The sequence below is a fragment of the Macrobrachium rosenbergii genome, chromosome 12, assembly GCF_040412425.1.
Source record: "Macrobrachium rosenbergii isolate ZJJX-2024 chromosome 12, ASM4041242v1, whole genome shotgun sequence".
NCBI classification, from domain to species: domain Eukaryota; kingdom Metazoa; phylum Arthropoda; class Malacostraca; order Decapoda; family Palaemonidae; genus Macrobrachium; species Macrobrachium rosenbergii.
In genome coordinates, this window is record NC_089752.1 from 50,663,232 (window position 1) to 50,687,148 (window position 23,917).

The window sequence follows — 23,917 nt, forward strand, 5'->3', positions numbered from 1 at the left end:
AAATAACTCATGGTTGTAGCTTTTATCAGTTTGAAATATTTTTACATAAATCACGATATCTGCCAAAATTTCAACCTTCGTCAATTTAACTGACTGAAATGGTTTTAAAACCGAATTGTAAGCTAAAACCTTACATTCTAGTAATAATCAATCATTTACCTTCATTTTTTGCAATAAATTGGAAAGTCTCTGGCATAATCTCGTTTTGTTTTATGTGCTTTTTGAAAAAAACATTTTCCTTACTCATGCTGTAACTTCGCCGAACATCTCAGAAGCCATTTTTCATACAAGTTGTCGTAAGTGTTTGCAATTGTTTTATATTAGTCGTTACATAAAGTTTTATATATGAAAGGTTGTGCAATTTCATGTAAAATACAGAAAATAACTCATGGTTGTAGCTTTTATCAGTTTTTGAAATATTTTCATATAAATCACACGATAAAGAAAAATTGAACTTCGTCCCTGTTTTAACTCGACCTTAAAATGGTCCGAAACCTGCACTGTGGCAAAACACTTACAGTCTAGTAATATTTAATCAATTAGCTTTATTTTTCAACAAACGGAAGTCTCTAGCACAATATTTCGATTTATGGTGAATGTTTTAAAAAACATTTTTTACTTCGCTGGTTACGAATTCCCTTGCATCATTTTGTGATAATAGCTTTGTTGCTTTGATCGTTTTACAATTTGTTATATACCAAATTCATTGCAATTTAGTGTACAGAAAGAAAAATAACCCGTTAGCTTTAAACGTTTTGCCCCAGGAGATTTGTATAAAAATTATATATGAAAATTTTTTCCAGGTGGTCATATATCTCAATATTTATATATGATAATGATATATTTTTTCATTTCTGGTGGTTGGATACTAAACTTTTAGGCAATGACAAAAAAAAGGAGGCAAAATGAACTCTTAATCTTAAAAACTAGTGTATGGGTGTGATTTTTTTAAATAACTTTTTTCCGCTTCCAGCTTAACTCCCAAACGCCCGCCAGGCACACGGAGAGATTTTTGTAAATAGAGGCTCGGCGTTAGAGGGTTAATTATTTTGAAAATTAGTAAATAATTTTACGTGTGGGTCTTGGTAATTAATGAATATTGAGGCCTTGAGTTGCTATCCTCTATAAGTTCTGTCAATTAAAGATGTAACCTCAAAGACAGACAATTATTTAATTGAATAAGTTTGGTCGACTGCTCTCAATAGAAGATAATGAATGTGTAATTAGAAAGGAATTTAAATTGATAATACGTTTTAACGCCGTTTAGGGTTTTTCTTGATAAACCCCAGTTAGTTATGAACAACATCCAGCACTTGCTGTTTCAATATGTCGTAGTTGAGATAAGATGGCTATTTCTTTTAGACAATGGGGTCTTAGACAACAAATGTTGATTATACTGCCTGACTTCCTTAAGGTTTCATGTTATTCACATGCTTGGGAATAGTTGAGTGTCATACAGTATTAATTATTTTACACTGACTCAAAAATCACGCCATGTTTACATTGGTGTTATCAGACCGTTTAAAGCTAGAAAACCAGCAAATGAAATACAGACAGAAATACTCGAATCATTGAAAATTTGCAAAAATTTCCAGACTACCTTCCATAGGCTGCTTGCTCCATGCAATGAAACATGTCCCTGGAAGTTCTGGTATTTTATTTCATCACTTCACGTTCTAATGAAAGATGAATTTTCTCAATGGGACAGAATTCTAAAGCACTGATTTCATTCTGATGTGTCCCCTAAGACAGTTATTTAGTTCTCTTTGGCCTCTTCGGTTAAAATAGATGCCTATATTCCGCAGTCTTTTTCAAACATTGAGATACAGAATTCCAAAAAAAGAAGCTTAAAGCCATTTTATCTCAGAGGTTAGTAAAGTTATTCCCTTGGTGTTACGCCTAATACTAAAGATGTGTTTTTGGAAATACCCAGCTCAGTGATTCGATAAAGAGTTTTGATAATTCGATTTTGAAGTTTTTTAATAATAAATGTATGATAAGTTGGAATATTTATAAAATATATATATATATATAAGTGTATGTATATATTTTAGTGTATGTTTTTATATATGTATAACAACATATTTATACATTTATTTATTGCCAAGTTGAATGTTAAATACAGTAACTGAAATTTATAAATGCAAAGATTATTATCATTTATGAACTCATGTGTCTGTGTCTAACACAATAGTATAACAATCCTTTTATGTTCTGCCAATTAGCCAGTCATGTTTGTGAAAATGGATAGTTTGGAAACTTCTTGCATCAGTTTCAAAGCAGAATTATCTTCATTAGTGTCAGCAGTTATTGTTATGTGCCATGGCGCCAAAGAAATGTTACTGTATTTTTGGGAACTCTTGATAGTCTCAGAGGATAAGAATTGTCTGAAAATATGTTCTTCAATTTAAGTTATCATTCTAGTATGCTAGCAGACAATGTTCAGGTCACCACACAAGGCATCAAAGGAAATTACAGTGTTGAAAACAAAGCACCCACTAATCAATTATAGAATGACTGGATCAAAGTATTTTTCTTCCAGAGGTGAAGTGTATCTCAAAACTCCATCATCTTTGGTCTCTAAAGGCATTTGGAATAAGAAAATCTTGTACAATAATAAATAAACCAGATTAAATCAGCTTGTTGTTTTTTTAAAAAAAAGATTGCCACATTGAAGTAATGTTATCATGTCTTCAAACTGGATAAATTGATTTCTGACTCATGGGTATTTAATAGGCAACCCATAAGATTTAATCTTGATGCAGCGATTAAGAACAACCCTCCAGTCAATACTTATCTTTAGTGATTGTCATTTTCTCAACCAACCCCAAAGAAAACTTCCAGGAAACAAATCGAAATAGGTTTTAGAACCAGCTGTTTAAGCATTTTTCTGCTGACAGCAATAAATTTCTAAGGAGTGCAGTATATTAGTAAATAAGATCTAATACATTATTAAGAACAAACCCTTTTGTTTTATGAGAGCAGGTTGTTTTGTCAATGGTTCATGTAAACTGTAGGCATCTGTTATTTTGCCCTGGCAGCAATACTTCTCAGTGTTTGTGTTACCTCCATTCCCACCTCTTTATTCTTCCATTTCTGTTCAACCTCTTGGCCTAAATTTAACTCATCTATCTCTCTGTGATTCAATTTCTCTTTTAGGCTAATTTCTCAATAAAAGATCAGTTCCATTTGTTCAAATAATGCCTCAACATCACTGATAAACAGCGTTTTAATAAATTAGCTTTTGAGATTATTAAAATAAACCACAGAAATATATTTCAGTGGACTCAAGAAGTGCTAAAATAGCCCTAGAACTGTTATCCAAATAATTATTTGGACCTGGTGAAAATTTTGAAATTTGCACAAATGTGTTTTTGCACCTAAAAGGAAAAAGGATGCTGAAAATACAGCCATTTTTGCAATTACTATATCAGATGAAATATCAAAATAGGCAGTTCTAAGTGATTAACACTCTAAAACCCACCAGGTTTTAGCTATACAGTTATGGAATGATGAACACATAAGAACCAGTTAATCAAACCCATGGTTACTTATGGCATTCTTTTGAACCAAAAAGAATATCACGTAGTTATTTCTGGATCGGGTCCGTGTCACCCGGTGAAATAGTCCATTCAGCACTTATTTCTAGGTAATTCCGTTGCTGGATACCAGAGAAAGCTAAATGAAATGCTGAGGTTTACTACCCCCAGAGCGAGCTCACCAGATGGAGTCGAAGTATGGAAAAGGGTGAACTACAAAACACGGAACCTTATCCTATAAAGAGATTCCCAATGTCAAAAGTCCCAACGAGTGAGGTGCGATACAAGCCCATGCACTACGCGGACTGTATACAAGAGCAACACTAGCCGCATTCCATTTTAGCATACGTTTTTCGTTTCACCGTAATTTCGTTGTGATCCTTATTTTGTGCTCTATTTTGGATTTTTATGGCATTCTAAAAAGTTCTTCTTCAATTGAGCTGAGTACCAGTGTTTTATTGTTTTTTAGGCGATTGAGGCTCCTTATTTTCCTTTAGTTTATTAATTAAAGGGATTTTATAACGCCAAATCTCGATCTCCTCTCACGTCATCTCATGACCTCTCTTGGTCTTGGGTCGGCATGTTTTGTTTTGTTTTTTATTTGTATCCCTTTTTGTTTGGGATGTTTCCCCAGTAATGATCCCTAACTTTAGTGGGTTTGATTAATTTTATGTTTGTTCTGTACCCATTTACTCAAAGTGTTGTTTTAGTGTTTAGGCTTACGAGCTGCCCCCTCGGGCCCATTTGCTTTTATCATGGCTTCATTGCGGGTAGTGATGTTTTTTAGGCTCTGAGCTACCCTCTGGCCCATTAAGCTTTTTATCATGGCTTCATTACGAGTGCTGTTTTAGCGTTTGGCTCGAGCTACCCCTCGGGCCCATTCGCTTTTATCATGTCTTCATTCGAGAATGTGATGTTTGAGCGTTTAGGCTCAGCTTCCCCCTCCAGCCCATTCGCTTATTATCATGGCCTTCATTATGCTTTAATTTTGTCACTCACTTCTCTTAGCCTTTGGGGATCTTATTTTCATTGGTACTGCTATTGGTTTTTACTTTGTTTTTATAATTTTGTTTATTTTGTGAATTTTGTGTTCCCTTCCTGGTCAAGTGCTGTCTTGTTGTTTAGGCTCGTGGTTCCCCTCGGGCCTATTAAGCATTATTTTGGCCTTATTTTGCCTTGTTTTAGACTCACTTCTCTAAGCTTATGGGAACATGATTTTCATTGTTACATTTAATTTTGACCTTGTGCTTGGATGCTTTTGAATTTTGTTAATTATTTTGGGTACTTTCATTTAACTGGAGATCGTCTATTTCCCTTCACGTTCATGTTGTGTTGGGCCTGCCTATCCTCCTACATGTACCTTATAGAAAATTTTTGTTTTATTATGCATTATTTGAGTTATTAGTTAGCCTTTACCCCTCTCCTAGGGGCTTCCTTCCTTTACATCACCTCAGTTAGGTTAGCCTAGGGTTGGCTTCTTTTTCCTTCAGGGAAAAATCGTTAAGGAGGGGACGATCTCGATCTGTCATTATGAGTTTCATGTCTGTGATCTCGTTCTGTACATATGTGTTTTATGTCTGGTGCTTCCCTTTATTTGGTTTTGGCTTGGATATATTGCCCCTACGTCCACCCTCTCCCTGTTTTGGCTTTTCACTTAGGCTAATGTTCCTAATAAGTTAAGCTGGAATAGCGAGGTTTACCTGCGTAGCCTATCCTAGTTCAATCCTTCTTTGGGTTGCTTACCAATGGTGACCGGGAGTGCTCTCCCCACTCCTGTTCACACTCCTTTTTACGGACTATATATATATTATTTTGTGGTTTGAGATCCCTTTTTCCCTTTTATCTTTGCTCTCTCTCTCCCCTTGGTTTGTTTTCAAAGTTTGTTAACTTTCCAAGGCTTGAGAGCAATTTATCCTTATTTTGTGCTGTAGCCTACATCCTCCTCTGCATTGATTGTTGTCCCTCGGTGTGTCTGACCTTATCGGTTGGCACTCACCTGGACCTGGAGGTGACCAGGAGTGCTCTCCCCACTCCCTGTTCACACTCCTTTTGCCTTTCTTTGCTCTCCTGGCCGTCAGGTTTTTGCCCTTCCTCTCTTTTCTCTCACTCTTGTCGTGCAACACAGCTCATAGCGAGGGGATCTGAGATCTCTGGGCGCCCGGGAGTGCTGTCCCACCCCTGGTCGCTACTTTGGGTTACCAACCTCCTGGCATATCCTTCCCCCTTCCTTTTACGTCGACTGTTTCCCTCGTGGTGCTTCCTACAGGTTCACACCTCACTGTTGGGATCATACACAGGCCAGTTAGCGTTTTCCACCTAACTGTCTTCTGTTTTTATTTACTTTGGCGTTTTCCCTCCCTTTTTGCTACCTGTTCGGTGTTTCGTTATCTTGTTGGGCGCTCTCCTTGCTTACTGCTCCCGGCGATTTTAGTGTTTAGCGGTGGCGTTTTATTCCCCACCGCTATCACTTCATTAAGGATATCCTCCTCCAGGTTTTTCCTCTTGGCTCTGAGTCGCGCCCACTCCCAACAGTTCATAACCTTTCCCACTATGTTTATATCCATCACATAAACATGGTCGCTCGAATGTTCCGTTGACTCTGTTTTTATGTCTATGAGTTTTGTCCTGTTAGCGGTTTCTCTCCGGTTTCTCCGGGGTTTTCCTGGTCTGACTAGGCTATCGCTGCTACGGTACTCTGCCCGGCATCCGTTCCAGCATGCCCGACTTCTCATACGTTTTCAGCTGGTTTTGTCGAGTGCAGGAATGCTCCGCTATCCTGCAACAAACCAGCAGTCACGAGTCTATAGTTCCCATTCGGTGCACAGTCTGTTTTGGAGAATTTATAGTTTGGCACGGAAGGTTGAGAAGCACGCTGTGCTCTTCCCGAGCAGGCTTCTTGATGAACCCGTAGGTTTTATATACACCTGTCGGTTTCGTCTCCGCCAAACTCCGCCTCCTGTGGATTATTCTTGGCTCGGAAGGTTGTAAAGTACGCTATGCTCTTTCGAGCAGGCTACTTGATGAATCCGTAGGTTTTATTTACACCAGTCGGTTTTATCTCCGCCAACCGCCGCGCCTCATATGGCTTATTATTAGTCGCTTGGTACCCGGGTAGGTGGCGTTATCGCTATGCTCTCCGAGCAGGCTACCTGATGAATCGTAGGTTTCATATACACCTGTTGGTTTTACCTCCGTCAAGCTCCACCTCATGTGGCTTATTAATAGTCGCTCTTTGGTGTTTGGGCTCTCCGGACGCAGATTTCGTGGGTCGGTAGGTTTCATAAAACGCCTATCGATTTCCCTCCGCTGTGGCTTATTAATAGTTAACTCCGTCTCCGGCGAGATTTCGATAAATCGGTAGGCTTCATATACGCCTATCGGTTTCCTCCGCCAAACTCCGGTTTTTCGCAGTTCAAACTCCGTCTCAGTTTTCGCCGCACAAACTCTATTAATAGTTGATCTCGGTGTTGGGGTCCTAATTTTCCCCTCCTGAGGCCGGCCGCAGTTTTAACTCTGCTGTTTACGGAGAGTTTTCTGAAGACGTTGCGCTTTCGGCCTTCTCGTTCTCGAACCTGAACATCGCCCGGAGCGATAAGTAGGTGCAAGAATAAGTGAGGCAAACCTTTTCCGCTTTAGCTGGAATTAGTGAGGCAAACTTTTCCTTTAGGGATTAGTTAGACTCCTCATCCCTTTTCGACGGTTCCTGGTCTACCGTCCCTAAGGTGAAATCAGTCAAAAAGACCCTTTTTAAACCAAGAAGACCCGCTCCGGGGCCTCGAGGACGTCTGGGATCTCTAATCCGGTGCCGTCTCTGAGTTTGGCCAAATCTTCTGAAAGGGTCGCCCAAGCAAAGCAAGGCGGTTACCCCTCCTTCCTTTGTTGAAAACTCTTTACGGGTCTCTCTACAAGGAGCTCGTTTTGGGGTCATTGTCAACCTATCAAACTATCTATCTACCTCATGGTCCATGCCTTCCCTTTCCCAGGAGCTTAAATCCCAAAGAGATTAATCTCAAGACACATTGTCAATGGATCACCTGCAAAATCCTGCTCCGTTCGAATTCTATCATTCGGACATCTCCACCTCTTTTCCCCCTCCAGTCTGGGGAATCTTGGCGCCCCTAACCCTTTATGCTTCCCAGCATGAAGGCACCCTCCTATCGGGGTGTGGGCACACGGAGGTTGGTGGAATTGCATTTCTTCCCTTCCGGCCTGGTATCCCCTTATCCGGGTTTTACCAGACTGTCAGAAGGAGCATGGTATCTATCTGCAGGATCCCTAAGAGACCCTCATCTTCCTAAGGGCTGGACACATCGTCTCCGTTGAGAACTCTAATGGAGTGGCAGGCGGAGAATTCAAGTTCATGCCAGCTATGGGTCTTACCGTGTTTCTTTGAGAGCCCTGCTTCCTACCCTTGTGCTCCGAATGTAGCCCCTCTTATCAACAGGCTTGTTTAGAAAATAAATGGCTCAGGCATTTCCGGGAGACAGATATCACAGATACGTTCACAGTGAATCTTCTAACCCCGGACTACGCTTCTAATTTATTCAGCGTACAGCTCCTAAGCTTCCAAATCAATTCCCGGAAGCTGAAACAGGGTAAGTCAGGCTTGCCAGGCCCTGGAATTCTTTTGAGCTTTAACGGAAACAATGTCTGGTATATAATGGCGGTTCATTGTTTCACCTGATAAAATCTCTCTTGTCAGGTTTTCTGCAGGTCCCCTTCATTTCATCAGTCGGTTGGGCTGAAAACACTTTTTCGCCAGCCCTCCGTTCCTCATGAGCGAAAAATCTCTGAACAGTTTCACCTGGAGAATTAATCTTTTCCCCCAGGTGGGCGTTATTACGGTCCGTCGGGCTACTAATGTTAATCAGAGACCGTGGGTGTACCCGGCGGAAACAATCTGATTTTCAGGCCCTATCCCAAGTCCGCAAAGAAGTTCATGTAGTTCAAGCGCCCCTGCTCAGCCGGTGGTGCAGGCTCTTCAGGTTCCTGCCCCTGGACAACCGTCAGCTCACTCCCAGCCTCCACTCGATGTGTCGGGTTCAGCCAACACATCAGCCCCTTGTAACACCCCGTGTGTCTCTGCCTCCCCATGTGCCTCCCGGAGTTTTCTTTGATTCATACCAAAACCCAAGGAAAGAATTTTCACTAGACATTTGGCCAGAGGCTCTGACCCTCAGGGTTATCATAGAGCAGGGATGCATCCTGCTCCTCTCCGAGAAATTGGGAAGGCATTCGCTTCAGGGAGACAATCAAGCCTCCTCCCTGTAGTATATTTCTCAACGCCGGTGGGAGGCTGTACCATTTTCGGGGCCACTGGAACTTCAGTCCCTGGGCCCAGAGTATAGTTATCAGGCCGGGGGGAGCTGGACTGTTTCCCTCTCCCCAATCAGGTTCAGTCAGCTTCCGGCCAGAGTTCTGGAAGGCTTTGTGAATGGCCTGTCAGGCCTTTTCAGTCTGCCAAGGAAGTTCCCTTCCACTGGAAAATTTTTCCGGGCATGTCCCGTTTATTTTCCTCATTCAATGCGGCAAGTCTCAGTTGCTTTCAGTCTTGTGGGTTCGGATCCTGCTCCGTGGAGCCGTAACCACCTCTATAGACCTTTCCGACGCTTCCTTTCACATCTTGGTTGCAGAAAGGTTTTATCCTTCTTGGGATTCAGACTCGGGAGCAGGCGTACCCCTTCAGGTTCATGCCTCCTCAATGCAGCCCCAGAGTCTTTGCCAGTTTGAACAGTACGTAGTTCAACAGCTCCGGTATTAGAAGGTTATGCTAGCTGCATATCTAGTTGCCTGGCTTATTTGGGCACCCAGCGCCGGAATTGCCTGAGGGTGCCGGTCATTATATTCGGTTTTCTAGAGTCTCTGGGCTTCTAAAGTACCAGGAAGGAATCCCACCTGATTCCAGGAGGGTGGCCTTCAGTAGTTGTGAATCCAGTGGAAGGGAAAGAGATAGCAAGGGCGATCTTATCATTTCATTAACACAAGCATACCTCTCCGCCGTGCCCAAGAAAAGGTCTTGGGGCTTTCTCCAGTTTGCTTCAGTGACAGTTCTCCTTCTGAAGTCAAAGCTGGAGTTTATAACCCGAGGAGGTATGGTGGAGTCAGGACGTGTCTCCTGATTCCTCCTGTTTGAATAGTGGCCTCCGGCCTTGCACAACTGTCAAGTGCTTATCGAAGTCAGTTCCTCTCCAGCTTTCCCCTCCGGCCTCAGTATTCCACACCGTCACCTCTCTGGGCGGGTGGGGTGGATATTTTTGGTCCCATGAAGTACATGGAACTTAGTCAGTCACGTTCGGCAGTTCCATATCAACGCTTTGGAGGGCTGTGACAGTCTCCTGTCCTGGGAAACTTCTTCCCTCCCAAGAGGTTTCATTTTTAGGCTGGTTCTGAACAAAACAGCAGTAGTGCTGCTGCATAAACAAGTGGTTTTGAACTCGAGTTTGCTTCATTCAGGTTATGGTTCATTCTTCTCCATAACCAACAGACACAAGCGCCTCTGTCTACCACCCTTCTTGTAGGGGTCCAAAAGGTCACTACTTTTTCCCCTATCCAGGGCCTCCCCTGGTGTCGGAATAGTCCTTAGGCGGAGTGTCATTCAGGTAGTCTTGTGACCTTTCCTGGACCTGGAAGTAGGTCTGTTTGCAACCCAATTCAGCCACAAACTATCAAGCTGTCACGACTGGTATAAACTCAGCCTCGTCAGCCCCCTCAAGTTCTGATGCCTGGCTTTGTGGTCTTTGTGAATGTTACAGTTTAGGAGGAAACTGATCTTGGTCTTGTTATTACTGTTTCCTAAAATCAGTCAAGGGATCCTACTCTACTGCAGTATGGTTCTGCAGTTAAAAGTAACTAGCACTCTTTGCATAGTTTTGGGCTACAGTAATGATGCGGACGCATTGGCCTTGAAAGGGAAAGTGTTTTGTTGGAACCAGACTCACAGGCTCTTAACTTTCATCCCTAAGGTCTGTGTTCGTCTGAGACTCAGTATTCCAAATCCACATTCGGTTTCCTGGTCTTTGAGTAATGTATCGGAGCTAGCTTGAACCAACAATCATCTTGTTCTTATCTTTCCTTGTTGGGGAAGACCCCAAAATTTTTAATCAGCTTAGCTTCTAGTGTTAGTTTTTCCTGTACTGTCTGAACCCTGTCTGGCGGAACCAATCAGTTTGGTTTCCCCTCATCAAAGGGTAGTGTGTGGTCACCTTGGAAACTTCTCCCCTTTACAAGGTCTGTTTCTGTGGTCCCAGTTTTCTCCTTACAAGGCTTTTTTAGACAGGACCTCGCTTAATTTTTGTCAGATCCTCTCTTTAAAAAGGGGGGTACTGTCATTGTGTCTGCTATTAGGCAGAAAAGTATTTTCAATACAAGCCTATTCAGGTTCAATTCTAAACTCATGATCTTAGACGGTGACCACTTACATTGTATTTTCATTACACATGAAATTTAGAGGACCTTACTAATGTTCAGGGTAGAATTCTCCTAGTTTTCAACGTCTCTATTTAAGTCTTTAATAGCATAAGAATGATGTTTATTTCTCTGTTATTATTTCACCCGGCTGACACGGGACCCGATCAGAAAAGTGGATTTGACAAAGGAAAAATCTATTTTCTGGGGAGGGGCCCGGTCATCTTGATGACCCACCCTGTTTTTCATTCTCTCCCTCCCATGGTAAACATCATTCTAGTGGGTGGGTGCTAACATGGAATACGTCTGGTGTTGCCTTGTGTACAGTCCTTGGCAGTGCATGGGATTGTATCGGCACTCTCTCGTTGGGACTTTTGACATTGGGAATCTTTATAGGGCAGGTCCGTGATTGTGACAATCTCACCCTTTACCATATACGACTCCATTTCTTGAGCTTTCGCTCTGAGGGGGTAACCCCAGCTTTACATTTAAAGCTTTTCTCTGGTATCTAACAACGGAATTACCACAAATAAGTGCTGAATGGATTATTTCACCAGGTGACACAGGCCCCTCCCCAGAAATAGATTTTTCCTTTGTCAAAATCCTTTTTTTCAGTTTCACAGAATGTTTTTATTGGAAATAAACTGCTTGTGTATTTACGGAGCAAGCTTCAGTTCCAAAATCCAAAAACTGAAACGTGGCGTCGCCCTTGTAGCCGCTCAAGATCTAATGGCGGCTAATTAAAAAACATCCCAGATCTCAGGAGTTCCTGGACCACAGAATGCCGGATTTTCAAGGTCGGACAGTACTAGCACATGACAGACATGATTGTTATCAAGAAAAACAAGTAAAAAATATGCCAAAACTTCTGCACAATCGAGTTTTCTGTACATCATATAATCAAGGCCACCCAAAACAGATCTATCTTTCAGTGGTCTCAGTATAATGCTGTGTGAGCAGTGGCCCATGAAACTTTAACCAAGGGCTGGTGGTGGCCTGTCCTATACTGTATTGTTGCCAGATGCATGATTATGGCTAACTTTAACCTTAAATAAAATAAAAACTACTGAGGCTACAGGGCCGCAGTAGTTTTTAAGATCTGAGGGCTGACAGACAGACAACGCCAGAACGATAGTTTTCTTTTGCAGAAAACTACAACACTCAACACCAAATACATAAATCAAAGCAGAAACCAAACTAATATCCACACAACAAAAGAAAGAAAGCACAATGAAACTTGCCTCTTACAATGAACAGCCCATTAGATATGAATACTGTAATGATAATGAAAACTGTTGAGACTGCCTGGCAAAAAAAAGAGCTGGGGAGATTTTGATAGAGCTGTGTGCAGTTCAACAGACACTTAAACAATGAAAAAGCTATTGGTTCCTACAAGAGGATCAAGGCAATGCATAAATGAATGATTGCTCTTCTGTCTGGAAGACAAAATTTGTTTGTGGACATTTTATGACTGATGGGGTTGTGATGAAACAAGTCAAATATAATAGCCTGTAATAATGCATTACCAAGTAAGTTTCATGGCATAAACACTACTTGTAAAAACAAACCAATTTAAAACTTACCCATTAAAGCTCTCTCTGATGGTGAATACACGTACGCCATTGTGTACAGATAGAGATTCAAGAGACCATAAAAGGCCATAAATTGTGCTGAAGACTCGTACTGTGTTGACAGCTGAGAAACAAAATTATCCTCAAGAGCTCCAATACCAAATCGTAGCACAGTAATCACAAGGCTTATACAAAGCACAATAAGCATCAGTAACGTTACAAATTTCAGACGCATATCTGTAAAACACAAAGTCAGTTAAGTAACAAATGATGGAAGAATATTTGTTTTTTGTATAGCAGATAGCTGTGTCACATTGGCATTAAAAATTTTAAGTACCCACAATAACTGGTTATTAAAAGGGTAGTTTTATTGGAAAACAGTTCCATGTAATATTTTTCTGCGTATATTCAGCTACACAACTATTACTCATAATTTTGTTATTTTTCCCTTCTCTTTTTAAAGACTTGTCAAACTGGCATCACAGTACTGGATAACATATTAACAGATTTCCACATTTAGTTTATTGATTCAAACTCAAAATGCCTTGTAAGTAAAAAAATTCATAATTTGAGGCCTATCATTACAGAACATTTGCATCTCCCCATCATCTTTTTTTGTTATTGAATACTTATTACCAACATACAATGTGTAATGTATGTCTATTAAAACTTGAAGGTTCATTGTGTGTGTGTGGCTATCATATTTACACTACAGTGTTTCCAACTTGCATGTCACATTTAAGTTTATGCAGCATATCTTGGGCCTGTGGTTCCATTTCTGTCACCAGCTATTTGCTTTCGTCAGTTCTATTTGGCCTCTTTCTACCTATCTACCTAAGTTTTCAACTGGCCACCTTTTCAAATTTTCTACGCCTTCAATAATAAATCTATTAGGCAAGTTCCAAGAGAATCTAGTTAGTAATGTGACATTGTGGTCTCATTAAACATGAACACTGGGCTTTTAAAAAGTTTATAATATAGTGAACGAGTTTTATATCTGGTGATGACAAGACTTGTATTACTAACATGAAAAAGTATGTAATGTGATACTGTGGTCTCATTAAAATGAAACAACTTTTTAATTAAATAGTTTACAGTATAGTGAATAAGTTTTATATCTAGTAATGAAAAGATTGCAGTACAAATGAAATAATAAACAACGTTGTATTGCTAATATGAAAAAGTATGAATCATGCGAATGATTATTAATAAATTTCTTGGATTTTTAAAAAAATTTTTACGGTGCAGAGAGCAACACAGGCATGGCTGTTCAAAATAAACTCAATTCTGCAAAAGTTAATGTAACTAACATATTATGTGATACCAAACATTCCTCAACCTCTGAATGCCAGAAAATGAAAACACTAATACTTACAGAGCTCCGGAGCTTATGCCAATGCCTGAACCTAAAAGGTGTCTGGGCCACAGGCTGTGTTAACAAGTCTTGGTTTGTGGGATTTTACTTGAAAAATTTGACCAACACTAATTTGGTGATTTGTGTGCAGGATAATACCTAGTCTTTAGTTTTTATGTCCTGTAATACTAGTTGCACCAGCATTAACAGTTACTGGTGATATTTGCTTAAAAATGGGTGTTTGATGTCATTCAGAAATTTTTTCGTTACTGCCTCTCTTTTCGATATGCTTTTGGCATTATAATGCCAACAGATCTCAGAAAGTGTCCATTCTCTATTTTCTGCAGATCCCTCTTCTTTCTTTACATTCTTCTGCCTTTTATCCAAATGGTTATCTTTCATTCTCATAGGTCCTCAAGGATCAATGAAATACAAGGACAGAAGTTACTTCAAATTCTATACTTGGGTGTTTTAAGATTGCATAGAAAACAAAATATGTAACAAATGTGAATGAACACAGTACAAGGATATAAGAACTTACCAAAATACGGCATTGACCTTAATTCACTGTAAGCCGTGATAATCAAGTACAGAAGGTATAACAAGTAAATGGCCCCAATAACGAAGAAAAACACCTTGAATTTCTGTAAAGAGAAATTTGCATGTAAACAGAGTACCTGTAAGTTAACAACATACTGTAATTATACTACTAAAAATATTCTGAAATACATGCTTATTGTATTACTAAAAATCTCTAACAAATGTTTATTAGATTGTACATTACAGAGTCCAACTGTAATCTGTTTTACTTATATATATATATATATATATATATATATATATATATATATATATATATATATATATATATATATATATATATATATATATATATATATATATATATATATATATATATATATATATATATATATATATATATATATATATATATATATATATATATATATATATGAAGACTGCTCCTTCATTCAAGTTTAATTTCTGATACCAAAATGTTGGAAATTTTATTTTTCTACTAATATCATTTGTTGTATATTGACAGTAAGTAAAAGTTGGCTGCCTAGAGCCAATTGCATGAGTATAGTCATTCCTATGAACAAAATAAAGTTGCATGTCAAAGTATGATCTTTGTTTTAAAAAAATAAGAATATACTGCACATAAATGCAAACCTTGACAATCATCACCAACCCAGCAATCAAGGAAAATCTTCATTTATACAAAAAATACTTTTTAAGGTCATTTTATTATTTGAATTATTTTGTGTACATATTGTATATATTGCTGCTGTGGTAATGGGAAATAAAATTCTTCTTTATAAATGATTGTTACCCTCTTGATGGTCACTTAGATCATCTATTATTATTAGTAATATGTATAAATGGTTCTCATTGTTTCCTAGTTTCATTTCAGCCTAACTAATTCAAAGTGTTTTGCTATTCATCAAAAAACAAATAAATAACTACTTACTAAGCACTGTTAGTGTTAGTTCTGTAACCACCAAATAAGCTTTGAATTGTTATTGGCCAAGAATTCTTTATAAAGTTCACACCTATTTTTCTAATTTTTTACAAATTCACGATGAGTGTCCACTGTAGTGGCTTTTATTTGAATGGCTAAACTGTCATTCTTTCGCTTTCAATATTCACATGGAAGGGTACATCAGACCCTGCAAAAGTAAGGATAATCAAAGTTGTCCTAAGAACCTTATGTACTTGCTACACTTGTACTGGACACATGCTTAATACAGATCTCTGTTGAAGATTATGCCCCTACCATTACAGAATTACACTTCTGTTCCCTTTTCATCACCCAACAGACTTTATGTTGTGGGTTTGGCACCTCAACAGAGGAGGTCAACTACTTGTTTTCATGACTCATTCAAATTTCTTCCGGAAGTTCTGTACTCCCATGTATTTATTTTTTAGCTCCTTGCTTTGTGTGCTGCAATCATTCTTCTGCTGCTCGTCCAAGCCAAGTGTTTGACCTCCTGGAGTTGTCAGGAGGCAAACCGCTTGTGCTCTCCCCTCTGGTTATCGTTAGTGTGGGTATTTTGATCCCAACTGTTTATAGCCACCTCAGTGACCATCCCTGTGTTTTTCAATTTCATCACATCTTCAGTATTATAGTTGGATCATCAATGTTGGGATTATGAATTATATATCTTTAAGATGTATTACTGAGTGGGTATTATAATTACTTAAAAAAATTAACTTATGGTTCGCTTCTTTCTGTGTCTCCAACTATCATGTAAATGAGGTGTGGTTTTCTACCTTGTGCACCATTCTTTCCCTTTTTCTTTGGGAATAAAAGGTAGCTAGGTGTGTAAAGTCCCGGTGAGCGAGTTTTCTATGATGAACCACCCGTTTTCTTCAATACCGCTCCTATAGGATTGGGTCAAGCAAAATCAGCCATATCTTTCCTGTATAAATATGTATCTATTACTAATTCATTTGTATCTGCTTCTTTTGCACATGTGTTAGAATGTTGTTAAGTCAGTTCTTGTGAACTCACTTTTTACATTACTTGTATTTATCCATTGTAATTACTGCCGAGAGTAATTGACCTCGTCACCTAAATTCTATTGTATTCCTCTGTGTGACTTCCGCACGGCGCTTTATAAGCAGCCTGCGTTCTGAATAAAGTAGCAATACCTGTCCTCCTGCTCATTATTTTGCACCTCTTAAAGGTGCTTGAGGGTGTACATGTATTTTTATAAAGGTGTACCTTATATTTCCGTAGATGATGACCTTTAAATAAGACGAGGTCAAAAACTATGGCAAATTTTCATGAATTTATCTCACATCTGTAGTATAAGACAACTGCTAAATTACAAAACCATCTGCATAGGCTAGCTTTTGCAACAACAGGTATCTTATGACATACTGGCTATATAAAGATCATGTTACAGTCAACCCCTCCTATTCGCGGTTCAGGATTTGCAGCTTCACCTATTAGAGGATTTTCTGTGGAACTTATCACCAAATTATTCACAAAAAATTTGGTAATTTGCCGATTTTTTGTCGAGAAGTATTCACAAATTTACTATATATTCATGTTATTTTTGTGACTAAATACATTTTTTATGATAAAAAACGATTTACTAATTTTCAAACATTACTATTAATGTAAACAAAGCAAACCATCAATAAAATGTATTCTTTTTTTAATGTATATTAAATATTAAGGTACTTTATAGAGAACTCCCCAGTGTTTCCCTGTGTACTGTACAAAGAAAATGGGACTGCTTCAAATCTGCATGAGAGAAAATGGATACACTTGAAAAGTAGGGGTAACTTTAATAGTTTTCACTATTAGCTGTATCCCATATATTTTTAAGGGTAATGTTTTAAGATGACTTTGAAATTACATTAGTGTTTTAGATATAGTTTAAGGTATATTCTGTGTAGGATGATAGTTTAAGGTATGAGAAAATGGATGTACTTGAAAATAGGGGCAACTTGAATAGTTTTCACACTTAGCTGTAAGCCACATATTTTTAAGGGTAATCTTGTAACATGACTTTGAAATGATATTAAAGTGTTTTAGATGATAGTTTGAGCTATACAGTAAACCCCCGTATTCACGGGGATGTGTTCCAGAGCCCCGCAAATAGTTAAAATCCACAAATACTTAGAACCCCCCCTCTAAAAACACTTATAACTGCCTATCTTGAAAGTTCAAATATCATCCTACATCAAACATACCTTAAATTAGTATCCTACTACTGTATTAATCTTTGAAATTATATTATTAATATAATTTCAAAGTCATCTCAAACATTAGTACCCTTAAAAATATGTACATACATATTTCTAACCCTTCCAGCCAAAACAGAGTTACCATTAATTTATAGTCAGCCACCCTTCAGCTGGCATGGGTGAGAGCGAGCGAGAGAGATTCATCTCTTTAATCTCTAGAGGATTGTTAATCCATTTCTTTTTAAGCGACTGACAACAAAAAAATTTACATGTTTTTTGTCTTATAAAGATGTATTACATTTGCTATGCATTTTTAAAATACTATGAACACACACACACATTGTGCATTTGTGTTGATACCAATTGGTTAAAGAGACTAAAGTTAGCAGTATCTTTTCCTGAGAGAGAGAGAGAGAGAGAGGCGCTGAACTAAAGTATCTATTTATTTCTCACCTTCTACCCTTTGGTGAGAACGAGAGAGGAAAGAAGAGAGAAACTGATTTGATCACTGAGTGGCAATATCCACCCTTGGTCAGAAATGTCAAGTAATTTGACATATTTGACAGATTCACCCTCCCTCCTGAGCTACAAGATTCAGGAAAAGATTGGGGTTGAAATTTGTTTGTTTAAAATTTTTCATTACTTACTATAGCAATGCATAAATGTTGTAATTACAGTATAGTAGTAATAATAATAATAATATTATTATTATTATTATTATTAGAAATTATAGCTGTTTCCATGGCATTTAACCCTTAAACGCCGAGGCTCTATATACAAAAGTGTCTGCCGTATGCCGGCGGCGTTCGGAAGTTAGCACCGAAGCAGAAAAAAAGTTTTTTCAAAAAATCACAGCACGTTTAGTTTTTAGGATTAAGAGTTCATTTTTGGCTCCTTTTTTTGTCATTGCCTGAAATTTAGTATGCAACCATCAGAAATGAAAAAATATATCATTATCATATATAAATACTGAAATATATGACAGCGCAAAAAAAATTTCATATATAATTGTATACAAATCGCACTGTGAGCAAAACGGTTAAAGCTAATGAGGTATTTCTTTTTCTTTGTATTGTACACTAAATTGCGATGACTTTGGTATAACAAATTGTAAAACGATCAAAGCAACACAGAGAAAATATTATCACAAAATGATGCATGAATTCGTAACGAGCGGACGTAAAAAAAAGTTTTTTTTAAAAAATTCACCATAAATTGAAATATTGTGCAAAATGAAGGTAATTGATTGAATATTACTAGACTGTAAGTGTTTTAGCTTACAATTGCAGTTTTCAACCATTTCGGTCGAGTTAAAGTTGACCGAAGGTCGAATTTTTTCTATTTATCGTGATTTATATGAAAATATTTCAAAACTGATAAAAGCTACAACCACTAGTTATTTTTTTGTTGTATTCTACATGAAATTGCGCACATTTTCACATGTAAAACTTTATGTAACGGCTATCAGAAAAACGGTGCAAACATTACGACAAAGTGACGAAAGAATTTGAGATTTTGGCGAGTTACATGCATGTGGATGTAAGGAAAAAGTTTTCAAAAATTCACCATAAATCAAATATTGTGCTAGAGACTTCCAATTTGTTGCAAAATGAAGGTAAATGATTGATTATTACTAGAATGTAAGAGTTTTAATTTACAATTGCGTTTTTCGACCATTTCGGTTGAGTCAAAGTTGACTGAAGGTTGAAAATTTGCCACATCGTGATTTATATGAAAATATTTCAAAACTGGTAAAAGCTACAACCATGAGTTAATTTTTGTTGTATTCTACATGAAATTGCACACATTTTCATATATAAAACTTTATGTAACGACTAATATAAAACAATTGCAAACATTACGACAAAGTGACGAAAGAATTTCTGAGATTTTAGTGAGTTACCGCACATGGACATAAGGAAAGGCTTTTTCAAAAATTCAGCATAAATCGAAATATTGTGCTAGAGACTTCCAATTTGTTGCAAAATGAAGGTAAATGATTGAATATTACTAGAATGTAAGAGTTTTAGCTTACAATTGCGTTTTCGACCATTTCGGTCGAGTCAAAAATTGACTGAAGGTTGAAATTTTGGCACTTATCGTGATTTATATGAAAATATTTCAAACTGATAAAGCTACAACCATGGGTTGTTTTTGTTATATTGTACATGAAATTGCACAAATTTTCATATACAAAACTTTATATAACAGCTAATATAAAACTTGAAGTTTTAAAAATTACGACAAAATGACGAAAGAATTTCTGAAATTTTCGGCAGAGTTACCGCGCGGACGTAAGGAAAAATGTTTTTAAAAAATTCACCATAAATCGAAATATTGTGCTAGAGACTTCCAATTTGTTGCAAAATGAAGGTAAATGATTGAATATTACTAGAATGTAAGAGTTTTAGCTTACAATTGCATTTTTCGACCATTTTGGTCGAGTCAAAGTTGACCGAAGGTTGAAATTTTTTGTATTCGACGTACGGTATGTCCACTCGGCACCCGACAGACAATTTTAGTCGATGTACAATACGTCCAGTCGGCGTTTTAAGGGTTAATTTATACAGAGTCTTCTCTATTATTCTTAATTTTTTTCTTCAGCCTGTAGTTGGTAAATCAGGTTTCCTAAGGACGTACAAAGATTTCTATTTTCTTAGGTTTATTCCCTCTGACATTTCAAATGTGCTCTGGTGTTTATTTTCAAAGAGTGAATGAAATGGCATGCAGGTTACAAGGGTATACAGGCAGTCCCCAGGTTACAACGGGTCCGGCTTACGACATTCTGAGGTTATGACGCTTTTCAGATATATTCATCAGAAATTATTTCCCGGTTTACGACGCATGTTCCAGGGTTATGACAAGTCGTACTCCGATCCAACGGAGGAAATATGGCTCCAAAACGGCAGAATAATATAAATTTGGAGGTTTTTTGATGAAAAACTCAATAAAATTGGAGTTTACATCGTTTTCAATACACCCAGAGCATTAAAAGTAAGGTTTTCTTAGGATTTTTGACAATTTTTTGGTTTACAACAATTTTCGGCTTATGACGCGGCGTAAGAACTGAACCCCCGTCGTAAACCGGGGACTGCCTGGTATATAGCAAGCGGGGTTGGGGGCAGTGGGTGTACAGTTGTCAGGTCAGTTATTCATCTCTCTCTCTCTCTCTCTCTCTCTCTCTCTCTCTCTCTCTCTCTCTCTCTCTCTCTCTCTCTCTCTCTCTCTCTCTCGGTGTCAGCTGGTTTGTTAAATTTCTTCGTATGTATCGGGACTCGATAGGAGATCTATGAAAGTCTCAGTGAGCGGTTGTGTTTTTGTTGTGAATATTATTATAATACAGTTGGTTTGTATTATTCTGTAGTTTCGTATTTTCTTTTGTTGATAGTGTTTTTGTTGTTGGTTTAGGATATTTGTCGTCTTTGTTTGTTGATTTGGTGACAAAAAGACGTTTTGGGATGAAAGAACGCACCCACTGGGGCGCATGCGTCATTTTCCTTGGTTGAAAAAGCCGGGTCAGAAGAGGGATTCAGCAAAGGAGGAGCGCGTTCTTAGTCCTGGCATCAAATCGTGATATATCATACATATATCTCAAGTATTCCTTTTAAAAGTGTTTTTATTACAATTCAGCTAAGTATCAATTGGTTGTTATATCTTGTGTTATTTTGTGGTATGCATACTGTCGAGGTGACATAATTTGTATTAATTGGTTGATAACTTGGATAGTTTGCACTGGCAAACTGTGAACAGTTGGCTGTTAATAAAGTTCGATGAAGCCTATGATTACTGTCGATTGTATTTGAATATTTTAATGAAGTAGCAAAGAGAAAAGAGTCCATTTGTCTCTTAATAACGAGCCTGGGGCGTGAAATAGAAATTTGATATAGTTTAACATCAATTATTTCACGCTTATTGAAATGTTTGTTTAGTTATTTATTTGGCTCTTATAAGTAACTAAATTTGGTGCCGTGACCAGGATTTGATATGGTTCGAATTAAAGCGGAATTGTCGTCGCTAGCGAGCCAAGCAGAACTGATCGTTAGCGTTTTTTTGTTTTGTTTCTGGAATTAGTCAGCAACAGTAGTTGAGTCGGCAGAAAAAATTACCTACGTCATCTGTGCGGTATTCATCCATTTGTTGGTAAACTGAATTGTGTTTATGATATTTTCCTATGGTGTGTCTTCGTTTATTGTATTGTGAAGTTTATTTGATTTCGTGCGGCGTTAAGGAATATTCTTATGTTGATTGGAATTTGATGAGTTGCACTGGTAACCATTATCGTTTAACGTTCGGACGATCACCTTGTTTGTTGGAACGGAGGACCTATGGGAAATTGATCGATTTTTGTATTGTTTGATAATGAATTCAATGCATTGAATAATAAGCGGTAGTTCATTTCCTTAAGCCCCCTCGCTTGGCTTCATGGTCTCCTTTGCTTTCGTTATTTACTGGATTTCTTAGCAACTATGGCAATGTCAAGAACACATAAAGTGGTAGTGATAGGACACTCACAGGTGGGATATATGAAAGATTACTTCAGAAGAATAAATGACTTGGAGCAAACTAAATCTAATGTTCCATTGGGTTTATAGTACACTCGAATCCCGGTGCCGCTTGTGACGATATATCATTGGATGATATTGCAGATTATGACCTGAAGTAGTAGTGTTATTTATCGGAAGTAATGATATAGATAATGAAGATCCTTGTTCGATAAATGACATCAGGAATAATATTAGGGTCTCATAGATGATTTTAATGAACTTGACACCAGTTCAAATGTCATACATAGTCACAATAGAACCACGAACATCGACAAGATATTTGGACCTGATGAATACCAAGGGTAGGGAATAAATTGAACAAAAGTTAAGGCAAACTAACTATGACATAATAGGCAATGGCCTCACAGAAGCTGATTTGTATGACGGAGTCCATTTGAATTATGAAGCCAGTAAAGAGTTAGCAAAGAAAATCTACAGGAGAATTAGAGATGATGCTGTACCACAAGGGACAGTGGTAGCATAAAACAAAGAAAGGATCGGCACTGGTCGACCTATCCAATGTAATATACGTTTATGGGTCAAGTGGGGTGGGGATTTGAAACTACTCATAATAAAAATTCAATTATTTGAAATTTCTTCTTGATATATTTATGATTGGCGATAATTGTTGTAGGGAATAAATTTTGAACTTCTGAATTTGGTGTTTGGTAAATTTGAAATTTTGTGAATTTTGTGAATTTTATTGGTCTTGATTGTTTGATAATTCTTGAGCAAGATGTCTGAGTTGAAACTTTAGTGAAGAAGCGTGGAGGTCACAAATCTGTGATCTCTAATTGGTTAAAAAGATGGAAGCTATCATTGCTGATGGTGAGCGCCAATACAATTTACTCCCTGGGAGACCTTATAAGTAAACAATGGAAAATTGTACAAGAGTTGGATGAAAAAATATTAGCTTTGACTAATGAAGATGGTCAAGTGGATGAAATGATAAAACAATCCGACTATGAAATGAATATTGGTGTTCACATTAATGAGAATGAGTACCAGCTTTACTAACATACAAGGTGGAAATCCATCTCAACCAACGTTGCCTGTTACAACCGGTATAAGACTGCCAAAATTAGATCTTCACATTATAAAGAGGATGTGTTGGAATGGAGTACATTCTGGGAATTGTTCAATGTGTCAGTACATCAGCGTTCTGATCTAGAACCAATTCAAAAGTTTTTCGTACAAGGAGTATACTTGAAGGTGAAGCTCTGACATTGATATCAGGTTTTAAGCTCGAGAGTGATAAGTATCATCAGGCTGTAAAACTACTTCAGTCTACGTATGGCAAAAGGACGAGATTAAACTCTGTCTAGTGAAGAGACTTTTGGAAACAGAGTCTCTAATGCCGATGCTGAATCGCTCCCAAAACTTCAGAGCTAACTTTGAGTGCTCTATTAGATCGCTTGAAAGTGAAAATTTAGATCTAAACAGAGCTTTACACAATTCTTCTCTACACCAAGCTGCCTAGAAATATCAGTGAGGTGGTAAAACGCAGAAGTGGAGACGACTGGTTGAAGTTCGACACTTTTAAGAAGTACTTAGAAGAAGAAATTCATAATTTGAAAGTTTTTAATCCAATGGAAACACGTGAACCTGGAACATTGTCTTCTGTATCTACTTTTACCATCAATCAAGCTCAGTCGGTGAGGCCAAAGACAAAGAACTTGAAGATAAATGTGAATAAGTCAGGTTCAAACCAACGCAGGAATGTGCTTTATGTGAAGGCGAGCATTGGTGGGCGCAATGCAAGACCTATGCTAACAGAAAAGA

The 23,917-nt window shown here is 37.9% G+C and overlaps 1 protein-coding gene across 1 annotated transcript in view; it reads right to left on the minus strand.

Moving 5' to 3' along the window:
* LOC136843655 (transmembrane protein 181) overlaps window positions 1-23,917 on the minus strand; it is a 393,597-nt gene that overhangs the window by 20,223 nt on the left and 349,457 nt on the right. The window contains exons 14-15 of the mRNA XM_067112206.1: window positions 14,410-14,512; window positions 12,527-12,751 (exon numbers count right to left, since the gene is read on the minus strand). Coding sequence (XP_066968307.1) covers window positions 12,527-12,751; window positions 14,410-14,512 — 328 coding nt within the window. The remainder of the gene's footprint in view (window positions 1-12,526; window positions 12,752-14,409; window positions 14,513-23,917) is intronic.